Source organism: Pyrus communis, chromosome 16 (assembly GCF_963583255.1).
Source record: "Pyrus communis chromosome 16, drPyrComm1.1, whole genome shotgun sequence".
NCBI classification, from domain to species: Eukaryota; Viridiplantae; Streptophyta; class Magnoliopsida; order Rosales; family Rosaceae; genus Pyrus; species Pyrus communis.
In genome coordinates this window covers 18,377,783-18,392,505 of record NC_084818.1, presented here as the reverse complement: position 1 = coordinate 18,392,505, position 14,723 = coordinate 18,377,783, and the positions used below count along the sequence as shown (strand labels likewise).

General features: G+C 37.3%; 2 protein-coding genes across 6 annotated transcripts; both read left to right on the top strand.

Annotated features, from left to right (window-relative positions):
- Positions 1 to 755: 755 nt before the first annotated feature.
- LOC137719499 (probable calcium-binding protein CML18) lies at positions 756 to 1,492 on the top strand. Its single transcript, XM_068458549.1, has one exon. The coding sequence runs from the start codon at positions 826 to 828 to the stop codon at positions 1,312 to 1,314; it is 489 nt and encodes a 162-aa protein (XP_068314650.1). The 5' UTR covers positions 756 to 825; the 3' UTR covers positions 1,315 to 1,492.
- A 5,048-nt stretch (positions 1,493 to 6,540) lies between these two features.
- On the top strand, positions 6,541 to 13,783 carry LOC137720569 (zinc finger CCCH domain-containing protein 38-like). Of its 5 annotated transcripts, none has more exons than XM_068459650.1 (5): positions 6,544 to 6,664; positions 7,584 to 8,742; positions 9,320 to 9,755; positions 9,888 to 12,087; positions 13,444 to 13,783. In XM_068459650.1, exons 3-5 carry the CDS (start codon positions 9,367 to 9,369, stop codon positions 13,471 to 13,473), a joined length of 2,619 nt encoding a protein of 872 aa, XP_068315751.1. In that variant the 5' UTR covers positions 6,544 to 6,664; positions 7,584 to 8,742; positions 9,320 to 9,366; the 3' UTR covers positions 13,474 to 13,783. The 5 variants fall into 5 exon arrangements, with proteins under 5 accessions (XP_068315753.1, XP_068315750.1, XP_068315751.1 ...); XM_068459651.1 differs by having other exon boundaries at positions 7,584 to 8,749; XM_068459652.1 differs by lacking the exon at positions 7,584 to 8,742 and having other exon boundaries at positions 6,541 to 6,664; positions 9,894 to 12,087.
- Positions 13,784 to 14,723: the final 940 nt, after the last annotated feature.

Genomic DNA, 14,723 nt, shown 5'->3' with positions numbered 1-14,723 from the left:
ACTGTTGATGACATTGGAGGCTACTCATCTTTTTTAATTAATTATTTAATTAATCAAAGTGTTTGTTCCTAATTTCTTATCGACGGATATATCGAATATCGATATAGACACCTATAGCTTTTAATGGAAATAATAGAAATTTAAAATGAAATTTTAGGGATTGTCAAGCATTGGTTTTAACAAAATATAAAATTTCTTTGATATTTAACAGATATGTAAGAAATATCGACGATATATACCGATTTTAACCTAAACCTAAACTAAAGAGTTTCTTCGATAAAAGGTGAAGTTTAGACGTAACCCCAATTTCTATATTTTCTGTAATTTTTTGAATATTTTTACGAAAATATCAACTTTATCGAAGAAATTTTTAAACCATGATTATATCTTATCCGCCGCCTGTCAAACGTCTCCATATTTGTCGTTTCAAGTTGAAATAATTTTCAGGAATGAGCCAAGTATTTATCGAAAAATTAAAAATAAACAAAAATTAAAAAGAAATCATCGCCTAAGAGGTTCGAACCTTAACTACTCAGCCCAAGCGACTGTTGATGACGTTGCAGGCCACTCATCATTTTTAATTAATTACTTAATTAATCAAAGTCTTTTGTTCCTAATTTCCTATCGTTCAGTGATCTTTATATTTATCTTCACCCTATTCACAATGTTAGTTGAATTATTTTTGCCGGCCATGACCATATTATGCATTATATATCTTCACCCTAATTTACTCTCATCGCAATAACCTACTCATGCAAGATCATTAGTAGAACCAGTAGTAGCACTAGAAGGAAACAATATAAATCGGTGGCGGCGGCGGCGAATATGGAGGAGGAGCAGATGGCACAGCTGCGCGAGATCTTCCGATCGTTTGACGGCAACAAAGACGGCAGCTTGACCGAGCCGGAGTTGGGGTCACTGCTGCTGTCGCTTGGGCTGAAGCCGAGCCATCAGCAGCTGCAGGCTCTGATTCGAAGGTCGGATACCAACCACAACGGATTGGTCGGGTTCTCGGAGTTCGTGGCGCTGATGAGGCCGGACCTCAACGGACTCTTACAAGACGACGCCAGGTGCCCGTGTTCGTACAGTGACGATCAGTTGAGGCAGATGTTCAGCATGTTCGACAGGGACGCCAACGGGTACATCAGCCCGGCGGAACTGGCCCACTCGATGGCCAAGCTGGGCCACCCACTCACGGTTCAGGAGTTGTTCGGCATGATGAACGAGGCGGATACCGACCGCGATGGCCGTATCGATTTTCACGAGTTTTCCAGGGCCATCACCTCAGCCGCTTTCCTTAATATCAATGCTTAATTGAGCGCATATTTTGATGATTAATGAATCAGTATTATTCAAATAGCAACAAGTTCATATGCATCATGCATGTATTGTAATTATCTCCATAAATACTGAGATGAATTAATGAGTAGGTTTTTGTTTTTCAATATACTTTTGAAATAGGAGAGATATAGATTAATACTTTTGAAAAGTTCATATATAGATTTAAAAGACACTTAGAAATTTACAAATCAAATGGTCAACACCTCCAATCAATATAGAAACTGTAATTATCTGTCATCGTATTATTTATACAAATAGAAAGGTAAGTGTGTGTGTGTGTGTGTATATCTGTCATCATATATATCTGTGTATATATATATGTGTGTGTGTGTGTGTGTGTGTGTGTGTATAAAAATGAAGTCCTAATCACAATTTCATCATTCCTATTTTAATTACCAATTAATTAAGCATTTTTTCGATCCTAAAATTACTAAGCATATGTGATGCCCAAGCTGATTACCTAGAAGTTAACTACATCGTTTGGTGGTTTGAATGCTGATGAGGGCGTGCCAATTCGCTGTCAAGCTCAGCCGGGCAAATAACTTGATTGTTGTGATGTAGTGGAATGTGCTGCTAACTTTTGAATTGAGAAACTTCGGCCGAGGAAGGAACAGTCTCGGCCTTAAGTTCAAAAAAATACAAGGTTATGTAACTCACTGCGAAGTTCTGGTTCAACAACCTCAACTATATTGGTGAAAATATAGGTCCATCGAATCGGCATTGAACTGTATGGACACTAAAAAAAGATGATTGTTTTAATCGTCAAAATGGTTCGGCTGTCTATTGGCCGAACTCTAAAATGTGACATGAGAATAACGAATTATAAAAGACTTCACTTCACCGAGAAGGATAATGAAGTTACCGACCGAGAGAAAAAGTTGTTTACCAACTTCTTGCGGGCCAACAAGGATGTGTGTTCACCTGGTCTGCGAAAGACATGCCTGGGATTGATTATTCTGTGATCTGCCACTGCCTTCACTAGGCGCAACTACCGGACCAATTATCTAGCGGAAGCGAAATTACGAAACGGAGCGGAGCAAGATCATAGAAGCCAAGATTGACAAGCTAAAAGATGCCAACTTCATCATTGAGGTGCATCATCCAGACTGGCTAGCGAACGTAGTGCTAGTGCAAAAGAAAATTGGCAAGTGGAGAGTATGCGTGGACTTCACGAACCTAAACAAAGCTTGCCCAAAGGATTCGTACCCGCTCCCATGGATCGATTTGCTAGTAGACTAAACTGCAGGTCATGAACTGCTAAGCTTTATGGATGCCTACTCCGGATACAATCAAATAAAGATGTATGAGCCAGACATAGAAGGGACATGCTTCGTTATTGACCGAGGTACGTACTGTTACAAGGATATGCCCTTTGTTCTTAAAAATGCAGGGGTAACATACCAATGATTTGTCAACCAAATCTTCAAAGAAAAAATGCAAGAGTCACAATCTCTAGACATTATTAAAAGTTTTACCGAATTTTCTAAATCATCTCGATCATCTAAGAGGGATATTTGATCAATAAGAGACAATATTGTCTTCTCTCCCATGGTTGCAGCGGATTGCCACAATAGGCTTAGGTTTAAGATTCTCAATGCCAACTGCCAATAACAAGCCGCACGGCAAGGATTATAAATTTGTGTGAGGCTTAAAAAACATAAAGCGACAGCGAGTAAATTTTGATTTTGGGTAGAATGGATTGTCCAAAACACAAGACAATCAACAAGTTAGGGGGCCGGCAACCAAGGAAGCTACACGGCAAGAATAGATTTTTTGGGTTTAGGCGTTCTTTTTTCCCTAAGGAAGAGATAGGTCGAAATTTGCTCTGATGCCAAGATAAAAGTGTAAAACTATATGAGAGTTTTACAGTTTGAATTGTTGTTTGTATTCTTCTCTCAAGGAGAAAGTATATATAGAAGTACAAGGATATCTAGTACATTTAATCCTATTTTAGGAACATTGACTCATGCTAACATACATTGAATCTCTTTGGTACATTGACACATGCCAACAACAGGTAGGCTCGTCCTGCTCAAAGTCATTTATGCTCGAAGAGATAATCAACTAAAATGGGAAAGGGAGAGAGCAGAAACTTAAAGACAAGATGGAGGAGCTAGTGATTAAGCAATTCGTACTACAAGATGAAAATTCTTTTTGAAGTCAAATAGGAGTAATTCAGACTCATCTACCCGCGTATGGTGAAATGAGGAACTTTGACTTAATTGGATTTACTTGTATGCTAAAATACATGGGTATGGAATGCCTTGGGTTCATGCTGCAACAAGTTATCAGGAGATATTTGGGGAACTCGTTGGTGATGGAGAGTATAAGTCAAATTATGAACTCTAAAAATCTTAACACAGATTAATTTAGACTAGCAATTGGCACAAACGCTATACATGTGCAACTCAATTTTTGTTGTTGTTGTGGTATGAGTTATAATCAATGTGCAATGTATACGTCATTTCGGAAAAAAAAAATTCTTTTCATTGTAGTATGTGTTACATGAACTTATGAAAAACAATTACTAACATTAGTGAAATAAAACCAAACTTATGAGTTAGGCAATACTTTCAGAATTTATAATAATTTGTAAAGATATTGTTACATGAAACACTAAAATCATCACTAACTGCAGTACATCTCCCAAAAGTTGTATAATAAGGAACTCTACTTGGATGAAAGCAAGCCCTGCAACAAAGAGTAAAAACAATCGAATGCAACAAAATAAGTAAATGAGGAGTCATAAATCATGATTAATATATGTATTTTGATGACACATCTAACGAATTGCAAGGGATTTTTAATGCTTAAAAATTTCTTCCTCTAACCTCGCATAAGATGCAGAAACTAAATAACGAGGCTCATACCTTCATAACATTGGATGCCCATTCATGGTGGGAGTGGTTCCAGTCTAGGATTCGTGGGTCAAAGAGGTAGGGGGCGGCGACAGAGGGGTCATGGGGGAAAACGTAGAGGATGTGGGAGAAGTTGTTGGGTGGTGGGTCTGGTGGAGGGTGATTAGGGTTTTGGAGGAGAGGAAGAGCCTACATAATTTGCAGGTGGGTTAGAGGCAAGCAGGGTGGGAGAAGGGGATGAAGGAGGTGGGGTGGTTAGAGCTGTTGAAGAGGATTTTGGTGAGAAAGATGCAGAGGGAAACCGAAGAGATTTGATGAGAGAGAAGGACGTGTGCCAATTTTTTAATTTAATTTTGAATTTTTAAAGAGAATTATTATTAGCACTCCAAAAATCTTATTCACACTATTCACAAGTGTACTTTTCTTTCTAATTATAGAAAGTTTGGAGTGCCAAATAAGATTTTTAGAATGCTAATAATAATTTCATTTTTAAATAAAGTCTATTATTATTACCTGGTTGTAAGGTTCACATAAAAAACAATAAAATTTGTGGTCTTGTAATTACTAAATTACTAATATTTTTTTATTTCTCTTCAGTTTTAATTAGAGTGTTAAAGAGGTAGTTTCATAAAGATTTAGTTGACAACCAGAGTTCTATTAATATAGTTTTAGGTTCTGACAACACTAAGCAATCATATATTGGAAGCCTTTAAGGGAAGAGATCCCCATTTTTTTTTAAAAAAAGGGGACATTTTCTTGACCTTTAGATTTGACTTTAATGAAATTCTATGGTTGAGATTATGTGACCTGTGATTTAATTTTAACCACAGAATTTCATTAAAACCAAATCTAATGGTTAAGAGGGTGTCCTCATTTTAAAAAAAAAAATGAGGATCTCTTTCCTTAAAGGGTCTATATATATATATATATATATATATATATGTATGTATGTATGTATGTATTATTTGGACTTAGATATTATTTGCGCATTTAGATTTCAGTATTCGTCTTTTGGATGCAATATTATAACACTTATTATCAGTAATTTCTTTTAATATTATCGTTGAATGGGAAGAGTGGTTGAACTTGGATAGTCATTAAATTTGACTTTCTTAATGGTTATATGGTTGTTCCTTGGGGTGTGGATGAACCGATGGATGCAAGACCAACTCCGGAAGACCCAAATCAAAATATTTGTGTTTAAACCCAAGCAATCCAATGGTGAGGCCTAAACCTAAAAAGTTTAGCTTTGGACCCAACGGTCACATTCACATTTGTGATGGCGTGCATATATTAGTAAACCGAAAACTTACAATAATAGTGTCATTATTTGCCATCGCAAAAACTTATCCCACATTTGCGAAGGGAATATCTTTCTCGAAAATGCATATTTCATACTGTGAGAGAAAATTCTACTATTGCAAATGCGTATTTGTTGACCTTAAAAACTACTTACTCTATGTGGCGCGCAGACTGAATAATTAATGAGCTAACAACGTCCTTCGGTTGAATGTTAGGTGTGCCAACTGGTCGGCCAAGCTCGGCCAGGGAGTAAAATGAGTGTTGGTGTGGCGTTGGGTGTGTTGCTAACTTCTTGATCTCGTGACTACGGTCGAGGAAGGAACACGTCTCGACCTTCAGGTTCTAGAGCTTGAAGACAAGGTTGCTAATTCTGTGAAGTTCAATATCAAATTCGGCTTTCAGTGTGCCAAATGTAGTAACCTGGTAACACTTCACTTCACGCGAGAAGGCTGATGAGATGACTCTTCCAACAAGGACTTGGAAATCCTTGTTGATTGGGACTTGGATAAATACTAGGCGGTCTCGAAGTAGTGCTATTTATCCAAACTGAAGGTGCTCCTTGGTCGGCTAATTCTATGGCTCCAGTGCTGTTTATCTAAACTGAAGATGTTGCCGGTTGCCTTCATAGTGTTGTTTATCCAAACTAAAAGTGTGTTGACGGGAAAAAGGAAAATAAAAATCAAGGTCTTTAAGAGGTTGTTTGCGCATGACAATTGTGTGTCGATTTGAAGGGCCTTAAATGGTGCATTCCCCACTCTATTTGGTACTCGCGTTAATGTCAATCAATTTACCATTCGCATCCACCCCTTGGGCAAGTGAAGTTGCTGATTTCAATCGGCAGCACTTGCATTGTTGAATGGAGAAACCATTCTAACTTTCTGACAAGTAACTAATTTTTCAACTTACTTATCCAATCTCTGAATAAGTGGGCCGTTTTGTTTTGTTGGGCTCCATATTGGACTTGTTGGTAAAAAGCCCAAGGAAAAAATCTCCTCTCTAAGCGGGCCCACAGTAAAATGCTCCTCTCATTCTCCCCAGCGCCCTTTCCTCCACCCACCATACTCTCACACCCCGCTTTTGACAAAGAAAGGGATTCAAATATGGCAAAGTCCTACAGGCGGCGGAGGTCTCCCATCGCACTCTAGGGTTTCTCTCTAATTTCTGTAAGTTCTCTCTCTCTCTTTACTCTTCAATTCCTTATTTAGGGTTTCGTATTAGTTTATTTTTTTTAATTTTTTTGCTTTTGTTTTTCTTTCAATTCAATGATTAGGGTTTAGGGTTACATTTTTTTTCAGCTCTTTGTGTGCGTGTTTATTTTTTATTTTTTACTTTTTTTAACTTGGATCAGTGAGAATCTTACTGGTTTTGAGGGTAATAGAGAATTTGAGTTGGGTTTTGTTGTATAGTAGAAAGATTTGAGCTTTTATGCCTCGGATTAATTCTACTGCTTTAACTTTGTGAGTGTGATTTGAAGTTCTTGTAGTTGCTTAACTATGTATTCTTGGTAATTGGTGTGGCCCAATTGGTGTCCTGACTTCGAACAAGTTCCCGTGTCAGTTTTTATTTTTATTTTTTTCGTTTAAATTTTATTGAGATGTAGATTGGCCTAACAATAAGTTAGTTTTAACTAGTTCGGATATATATGATCTTAGTCTAATATTATTGTCTTTAAAAGGTAAATAATGTAGGTGGCGATCATTGTATGTTTAAATTTTATGTTGGGTCAAACCGTTAAATGATATATGGATAGGTAGAGATGTGATATTCCAAGAGAATATTGTCTTGGTAAAGTTGAAGGAGAGAAGTTGAGGTCTTTTGAACGGTGGAAGATAGGAATGTAGGGAGGCTTATTTTCTTTGGAACCTTTCTAATATTTGGCTATCACCTTGTTATGGATGATTTATTTTCATTGTGATTCTTTTTGTTTGTTTGTTTCCTTGCTCTTTCATTGTTTTGTACATTTGTAAACTTATGCTAGTAGCCTAGGCACCTTGATAGATGGATCTAGTGTATACTTTAGATCTATGTTACTCAATAAGAGTACATTCACTGGGTGCTAATATCTAGTATAATTTTCTGCAGTAATTTCATGCGGGTCACTGCATGGAGGGATTACCAATTTCGTTCAAAAGTAACTGATTGCAATAGCATCCTTACAAAAGAGCTACATTGGGACTTAGTACATATTATTCGATAAATTCTTAGACTGGAGGTTGCTCTGAAAGGTTTGGGGATAACAAAATAGAATTACTTCATAGTCCAAGAAGTTAGAAGAGAATACATCAACCTTCAACTTTGATGCCCCTGATGCTAAATGTTAATCGGTGTTATGATGAAGTGAGGGGAGGAGCTTGAAAGCATAATTATTGAAATATTACAGCCTTCAAAAGTTGAATAGGAATAATCCTTGATTGAGAAAGATGCTGCATATTTGGTTTAATCAAAATGTCTGGAGTGCAGAGAGATATTATGCCTGCATGCAATGATTCAAAAGCCATGCAAAGGCGAGAGTTTGTGTGCTTGAAGTTGAGCATATGGCTAGTTGGTGAAATTTATTGACTTGTGTGGAGACAGACTTGAGTGTATCTTCATTACCTTGTGGTGGCCATCAATTTGGCTTGGGGCTTAGGAAACTGCTGATTGTTCTTCCCTGTTGTAAGACTAGGTGTTTTTTGTATCCAGAAAACTTATGACATATGTCATGCTTTATTTGGACGGTCTCCACAACCTTTTATTCTTACATTTCATTTTTTTTTCTACTATATGCGTATCTCCTTTAAAAAAAATACACATGTGTGTATTTTTTTATATATACTCCATGACAGGTTGTATTTGTCTTCTGCATCCATATTCTCTTTGGTCAGTCTAATTGAAGTATGATTTTATTCCATTGTAGCAGTTATTGGTGTCCAAAGTTGTCAACTTGCATTCCTTCTTGCAAGTCGAGGGAGGAGTGCAATGACTTTTTTGTAGTGCTAATAGAGATGTCCTCAATTTTTTGACAAAAAGATTGTTATTATACTTAGCTGAAACCTACAACGCACAGCTACGGCAGTTCTGTCCCGTATTGCGTATCGGGTATGCCTTAGATACGTATCTGGGTTAATGAATACGGCGTTTGACAGATGGATACGGATATCCCTTCCTTTGCCCTTTGATGGGATCTGGTGGCAGAAGGGCTCGCAACGGAGATGACGCGATCTGGTGGAAGAAGGCCTCGCGAAGAAGATGACACAATTTGGTAGGAGGTCGATCTGCCGTTTCCTTTGTTTCTGAAGACAAAAATCACGCCTTATTCTTTCTTTTTTTTTATTTTTATTATTTTTAAGGGTTTAAATGGGACTAAAGCCCAACACTAACAAAACTACATTGCCCACCGGACCTACACCACTACCATCCTTCCTGTTGTTTGAATTATATAAATTTAAATTTAGATGATTATTTTTTTTTATTGTTATTCAAAATATGTTTATAAAATATATATTTATTATATAAATTTTATTTCCATATCCATGCTGTATCATATCTTAATATTTACAAATGTGCCATATTGCCGTGTCCTATTGTATCGTATTGTATCACCATATCTGTATCCGTGCTTCATTGGCTGAAACTGGTAATATATTTTTAATTCTGCTTCATAGGTAATGATATAAAATTTGGTTTTTCATTGATTTTCTATTCATTGTTTCACATGTATTTTTTGTCTTGGTAACATCAATATTTTATACACTCTAGTACACTTAAAATGATACTAAGGATGCGCAAGAGTGATCAGAAATTGTCTTTGAGATTGATTGATTTTTTCATGTCTCCAGATTTTTCCGAATAAGAATAAGTAAAGGGTGTCGTAAGCCTGAGAGAAATGAGTAGAAGCAACAGAAAACGGTCTTCTAAATGGGATTTGGTAGAAGGGCCTCAATTTGAAGATGCAAATATGCAGGACAACGGTTGGATGGGAAAGGCAGGTAGGGCATTTCATCATAAGGAATCTGGACGTGACTGGCTTTCTCCAGAGACAAATGATCTGCACAGACCTAAGCATGATTTGGATTTGCCATCCAGGGAACCTTTGCCCGGAAGCAGAGGCTCACATAAAAATGAGAGTATCAATAAGGGATGCAATAGATACATGAATGACTCTATGGTGTGGGATGGAGATGGAAATTGCAGCACAAGGATGTCTCCTGGTCTTGATGAGTGGAGAGAACATCGCAGTCGGTCCCCAAAAAGTGGTTGGAGAAGGTCACTGAGGTTAGCCTTGTTTTTTTTAACTCATTGTCAGTTCCAACTCACTTTTTTCTTTTTTTCTTATGTTAATATAATCTAGATAGCATTTTTTTGACGCATATAACAGAAGAAGCTGTTGGTGGATGTTATGTGCAGAGGTAGGAGTAGAAGTAGAAGCAGGAGCAGGAGTAAGAGCCAGAGCTGGAGTAGGAGCCCTGATCGTGGTTATAGGCGGGAATCACTTTTCCTTGACAGAAATAGAGGCAGGCCAGGAATTTCAGCTCCATTGTGCAAAGATTTTATGACTGGGAGATGCAGGAGGGGTAGTGATTGCCAATTTCTTCATGAGGGTAATTCCAATTATGATGATAGCTGGGAAAGTCGACACAGGAAACGTGATGCTTCGAGATACTCTACCCCTCCTGATACCAAGTACTACCCATTAAAAAGTGAAAGATATTCTGTGTATTGTAGTGATTTTGCAAAAGGGAAGTGCCAGAGGGGGTCAACTTGCAAGTTCGATCACCATCGTGCTTCTGATGGATTCAGTAAAGGTTCTACAAATGAGAATACTAGAGAAAGGGAAAATGAAAGAAGGAACAGAGATACTTCTACAGAGCGAGGTGCCGAGCGTGTACCGCACAGGAGTAGTGATATTCCTTGCAAATTTTTTGCTGCTGGAAATTGTCGTAATAAAAAGAATTGTCGGTTTTCTCATCATATTCAAGCTCGTGCAAGTCCTGAAAGAAAGTCACAGGATGGCAGGTGGGGCCCAGGTCACAGTTTAAACGATGCAGGCCCAGCATGGAGTGGTCCAAAATGGAGTGATACTGGGACTCTGTCAGATGCCGCAATGTTGACTGTAGATAACAGAAATATTGGTGTTCCAGAGGTAAGGTCTAGTGCTTGGTCTGTAGATGATAATAGATGGGGGTGTGATCAGAACAATGAGAACAAAAATTGTGCTGACCGTAGTGTTAGTCATGAAGCAGTTGAGAGGAATGAGAAGGATGCAAATCTGTGGAATGAAGATAGTGTGGGTGCTCATGTGGATCTTCCTAAATTGAGAGATACTGAAAAATGGCTTGGTGACATGTCTCCTGATTGGAATTACACGGTGCAATCCTCCAACCATGTTGGGAAACAAGAGCATAGTCGCATTACTCGAGGTTCAGAACCTTCCACTCAGGTGCATGGTGCTGCTTCAATTATTGAACCAATGGTAGCTGAAAGATCTGATTTTCTGCAGAACAAGGATGTAAGGGTAGATGGAGTTATTTCCGTGCCATATGACAATAGGACTGCCATTGAAGAACCTTGTAGTTTTCGTAATAACCTAAATGTTACTGCAAATATCATGGCCCGCCAAAGCTTTGACCACAGTGGCCAGAGTTCAAGTGCTTTTCCTTTTTCTGGATTAAGCACAATTGGGCAAAGTAAAAACCTAATCCCATGCGGAGGAGTTGTAAAAAGTCCACAAGATACACTGTCCCCAGAGAGTAAATCTGTGACCAAGTTAGATATAGGGGATGCAAAAACTTCACTAGTTGATGGAATTCCTCAAGTTCCAAATTTGGTAGGTGGTAAAGAACTTACGGAACTTACCAATCTTTCTGCTTCTTTGGCTCAGTTACTTGGAAATCAGCAGCAACTTCCACAGATTTATGCTGCTTTAAATTCTCATAATGCACCTCTCCTTCCCAAATCAGAAGGATCCACTGAGCAGCTTTTGGCAGCAGCTATTCAGCGCGATCCAATGGTGGTATCTCATAAGCCGTATGATCCTATGTGTGATAGCATAGAACATAGAATTAGTAACAATCAAATGTGTCTTTTGCCAAATAGTGCCGGAAACACAAGCATTGATGGAAAAGTAGAGAACCTGTCAAATGTTGTATCTCCATCGTCTTTACCTAGTGGAGCAAATGTAAACAATTATCAACAGACTAATAATCCACTAGAAGAACCTACACTTAAGGATCACCAATTAAGTCAACATGGTGCAAAGTCTGAGGTTGTCAAGGGAAATGGTGCACTTGGGGCCGAGGAAAGCAAGAGCGCGCAGGAAGAGAATAATTCCCCAGAGAATGGTCCCATGGAGGTCACAGGGGGCAAGAAACTCAAGGAAGTGAAGGGGAGCCGTGCATTTAGATTTGCGCTTGTGGAAAACGTCAAGGAGCTTTTAAAACCCTCATGGAAAGAAGGTCAAGTCAGCAAAGATGCTTACAAAACGATAGTGAAGAAGGTGGTTGATAAAGTGACCAGTACCATGCAGGGGGCTAATATTCCCCAGACACAAGAGAAGATTGACCATTATCTATCATTTTCAAAACCGAAGCTTACTAAACTTGTACAGGTAAGTGCTGATATTGTTGATTAATTTATGCTAGCTGCATTCTCTCTTTTGTTTAGGAATACTTCTGCATTGGCGTATGTTTTTATTCTTAAATGAAATCCAGTTTTAATTAGTGTCTTTTTTTCTTTCTGTTTTTAGGTTGCTAGTCCTGTGGATGAGTCCATTGCTTTGTACTTTTTCTCTGTTCTTAATGAAAATTTGGTTTCGATAAAAAAAGAAATATCTATTATATGACTAAACTTCATTTTTGAATGCATTAGGTCCATTTTTGAACGCATTTGTGGTCATCTTTTCCATCCTTTTCGTTCTCTAGCTTCATTCTATTTACCCCACCATTTTGAGTCTGTGAGTTCTTATTTGTGTTTTGATGTGTCTGTAGAAAGGTGATAACACTTAAACCAAAGCGGGAATATTAGTGGTGTGTGCAGTTGAGCCGTTTTTCTGTTTCTTGACAATGTCACATTTAAGACTTTTTCTGTTTAGTAATGGACACCTCTGTATAATTTTGGCCATTTTTGTTAAATAAGGTCACATGTAGCTCCCATGACCATTTTTAAAAGATATTCTCAACTCTTATCTCTCTTCTCTTCTCCATCTCCTCTCTCTCCTTTCGTTGAAGAAAGAATTTGAATCCATTCCTCTAATCCCCCAGTGTGCCATCGCTACCTGCCTTCAAAACCCCCTGCTCTCTAAACATAAGCTTGGGCGCATTTGGGTATGCAGAGAAAAGTCCAGTGTGTCTACGTATTTCACGGAAAATTGCATGGGGAATTTCTCAGATTTTTATATTTTTCTATGCCTGTGGTGATTCTGGTGGTTTTTGTGCAATCCTTACCAAAACTTTTCTTACATTGAATTTGCATTGTAGCTAGTTTCTATTGTGCCGGATGATATGATATCCTAGTTGATTTAAAATATATTATTCATATTAAGAAATGGTTGGTTCCGAGTTACGCCTAAGGAAAACTTTTGTGTTATAGTTATGTTATTATTACATTGAACTTTATTCTTTTAAAGAATTACTCTTCTGCACAGAGGGGTATTTATGAAATTTAAAACTAATAAGATGACGCGTTGAGTACGTAGGCAGCGTGTGACATCTAACTCAGAAGTTTTGGCATGTAGATTGTAACTCAGAAGTCTTGTTCCAATACAGCATTACACTTTATAATTTCTAATCTGCGGAGTTTAATATGTGGATATTAATTTTGGAATTGTTTTAACTAGGCCGTGTCTCCTTGCCTACTTTGACTCCTTGTCATATCCTGTTTATCATCTGTTTACTCTGTTACAAATTTAACGTAGTAAATTTTGTGGCAATGTTTCTTACGGTATCGGTATTCACATTTGCTGCAGGCATATGTAGAAAAAATGCAGAAGGGTTAAAAGAGACACAACTTGTGTTTGTTCGCTTCTATTGTTTTACAAAATTCCGCCTGATGTTCCCGGTGTGTTTATGCTCCTGCAGCCTTTGGATCTCTGAGGTTTTCTTTTCTTTTTCCGGTTACATGAAACGTCTTACTTTTCTATTTTTTTTTTGTCATTCCCTTGATGTATACTATTTGGTGCAAGGATAGTGGAACTCTAGGACTAAGATGGGCATATGAGAGATTAATTATTCTTCCTCTTGTGTGTAATGTTGATGCTTCTTTCTTTTGTTTGTTGTTTAAATAGGCAATTATTATTTTTTGGTTAACATGTCATGCAGCTTTGAGTAATTTTGGGTTTACTTCTTTTAATTGGACATGTTTTCCTTTTGGTGTAAATGTGTAAGAAGACATGGCTGAAATTTGGTTATTTGAGTCCTAAACCTGATTAAATCTAGTCCTACCGATTTGGGATGGTTGGAAAGGATAAGTGTTTTTGTTGTGTATCTTCTACCTTAAAGTTGGTCACAATTTTTTTGTTTCTTCTTTCACCTTAGGTTGAAAATATGACCGGTTTGAAGGTAGGAGATGGATTATCAAGAAGAAAATTTATCAATTCCAATCATCCCAAACTGTTGGGATTAGAAGGGAGAAGTTTACTTCGTATTTAATCCATTTCTAACCTCCGAGTTGAAACTCTTTTTAAGATTTAGAACCTGTTTAGTATTCTTCTGAAATTTAATTTTTATTTTTCAAAAATGATGTAGACAAATTACTTAGGGTTAATTACATTTCACACGGTTGGAGTTTGGTGTATTTTCAAAATTGTTATTTTATATTATAAGGTATACCGAATAAGCTGCATCACACTCACAAAAATAATCATCAATTGAATAAAAGATTAGATATTCAAAAAGACAAATGTGTCGATATGTACAATTTCAAAATTTCAAAGTGTAATGTGAGAAAATTATAATCTTATGGTTTATTTTGAAAATTGTCTCAAACCTGAAAGGTGTAAAATGAGCTACTTAAGCATTCCACGTTAGGCCCAAAAAGTTTAGCGTGATAGCAATATATTAAACCCATCCAAGAATCAAACGATTAACTCTTTCAAGTTGTCAAGAAATCAAATTTTGAAGTTAAATATACAAAAAAAGAAATCAATATCCAGATTTAAAAAAGAAAAAAATAAAATAGGGGATGTGAATCTGAGTGGAATAATGAGGACCTATAAACAGAGACAAAAAGAAATGATGTTTGTTTCCC